At 36.9% G+C, this 2,143-nt stretch overlaps 1 protein-coding gene across 2 annotated transcripts in view; it reads right to left on the minus strand.

The window, feature by feature from the left end:
• LOC107089696 (polypeptide N-acetylgalactosaminyltransferase 10-like) overlaps window positions 1-2,143 on the minus strand; it is an 86,910-nt gene that overhangs the window by 13,369 nt on the left and 71,398 nt on the right. For both annotated transcript variants that reach the window (XM_015382632.1, XM_015382622.1), the window contains exon 7: window positions 533-650. In XM_015382632.1, the coding sequence (XP_015238118.1) occupies window positions 533-650 (118 nt within the window). The remainder of the gene's footprint in view (window positions 1-532; window positions 651-2,143) is intronic.

Consider the following 2,143-nt stretch of genomic DNA (forward strand, 5'->3'; position numbering starts at 1 on the left):
TTAGCTTCCCATGAACTCTGCTAACCAACAGTCTCCAGTCCCAGTCAAGACTTTAGTGAACCAGCCCTGAATCAGTTCCAGTGTTTCATTCCTTGTGCTTGTGCTAATAAACTCTGTTGAACTTTTACCCAGTTTCCGTGTGTGTTCTGCATTTTGGGCTTAATTCAGATACCCATCATGACACATACAACATTTATATTTCAGTGACATTTTTAATTTATATCCCAGCGGCACAGATTTACTTCCATAGGCAACAATAAATAAAAAAGGCCTGATTGATATAAGCAGTTTGTTCGAACAGAAGCAATACTGTAAATCTACAGCCACTAAGTTAAGGTTCAGACTCAGAATGTTCTTCCAGACTGAAAAAGAACCCAAACATACCAGAAATTAGATCCAATAACTTTTATGGAAAAGAAAGTTAATGTTCTGTTTATATCTCTACTTCCTCTGAGTAAATGTGAAGGCAGAACTGAGAAGGAAAACTATTTTGAAAGGTTTGTGGGGAAAACTATTTGTTTGTTTTTTTTACCTTGAATGAGATCTCATACTGTTCTCCTCCCCATATTTCCAGTCCTGTGTCGTACCCTCCCAGTTCCCAGAACCATTTTCTGTCCACAGCAAACAACCCACCAGCCATCACTGGAGACCTGGAAGACAATATAAGAAAGACACAGTTACCTCTTACATTCAGGTTGGATATCAAGGAACAAAAAAGAACAGTAGGATTGTGGAATTTCCGATGTTTCAGATTAAAAATCACTTCATATGTTGAGTCCTAAAATTGTTTTGGAATATGTGTATTCCATTAAAAAATTAAGATATTTATAATTGTTTATTGTGTTTATACAAAGATATTGCTATTATGTTTGCATGATCTGGTTGAACTGTAAAGTGCCTTTAAATGACTTGTGCTGTGAATTGGCGCTATATAAATAAACTGAATTGAATTGAATTTATTGAAAAAGAGAGAATATTTTCCCACTCTCTTCTGCAGCACCGTCATAGGCTTTGATCAGCCTAAAAAGGCTAGAAATATTAGGGTGACGTAGGAGTTTATTCTGTAACTAAAAGGTTTCTGGTTTAAGTCCCTGCCCCATCCGTCTCAGTCTTTGTGTCCTTGAACACAACACATGACCCACAGAGGATCCGATGGTGTTTGACAGTATGGCTCCTTTCAGTGTGTCCCAGAGCAGCTGTGGCTACCGTGTAGTTTACCACCATCTGTGTGTGAATTAGTTCATGAATAAAGGCTTTGCAGACATCAGTCCAGGCTATTTACCATGTTGTTACATTGGCATCATAACATGTTCTCTCCTATTCAGCTTATCAGCTCTTTTTGTCCTCAGTCGGATGGCAAAGTTCACACATGTTGACCAGACAGCATTTGTTTTCATTTTGATCACAATGATCTATATATTATCACATTTAAAGACCCCCTCTAATCTTTTACTGTCAAATCTTAGACAGAACTTAAACATTTTAAAATCTTTGTGATGTGCAATTTATGAGTGTCAGGAGACAATGAAATCTCCTTGTGTTGAACATATTCCCTAAACAATCCAGTCTGTCTTTATTATCCTTCAGGTGTTACCCAGAGATTGGTGTAGACTGTGCAGTTATTGTTGACATAGTCACCAGCTCATAATTTAATAGAAGATCAGATGCAACAGCCTAGTAGGTGGTCGGCTCGAGCTAAAAATGTCCCAGAGGAGGACCAATTAAAGGCAAACAAGGCAGATTTTGCACAGTCAGCCAAGAGAAAACCTCCTGGCTTCTTTAAAACCACAGGAGCACTAAACACGGATTCCCACAGTGAATATCAGAACGGTCTTTGCTGTTTTCAAAAGACATGAACTAATCAAAGCAACATTTGGGTCACTCAATATATTCAAGAAACTTTTTACATACATAGGAGAAAGAGCAATGTTTTATTTTGAACAATCTTTGCCTTTAGGAAGACTTTTAGAAAAAAAACATTTACAATTTTTTTTATTGGTCATAACATCCTGAATTTGGATGTTTATCCAACAATATATGAAGTACATATAACACCCAATTATTCCCACAATGACAATATTTATATTGTCCAGACAGTTTCTTGCCCACAACCAAAATCTAATAAATTCGCAAATATTCCCAA

This window comes from Cyprinodon variegatus, unplaced genomic scaffold, assembly GCF_000732505.1.
Source record: "Cyprinodon variegatus isolate N-32 unplaced genomic scaffold, C_variegatus-1.0 Scaffold13, whole genome shotgun sequence".
Taxonomy (NCBI): Eukaryota; Metazoa; Chordata; class Actinopteri; order Cyprinodontiformes; family Cyprinodontidae; genus Cyprinodon; species Cyprinodon variegatus.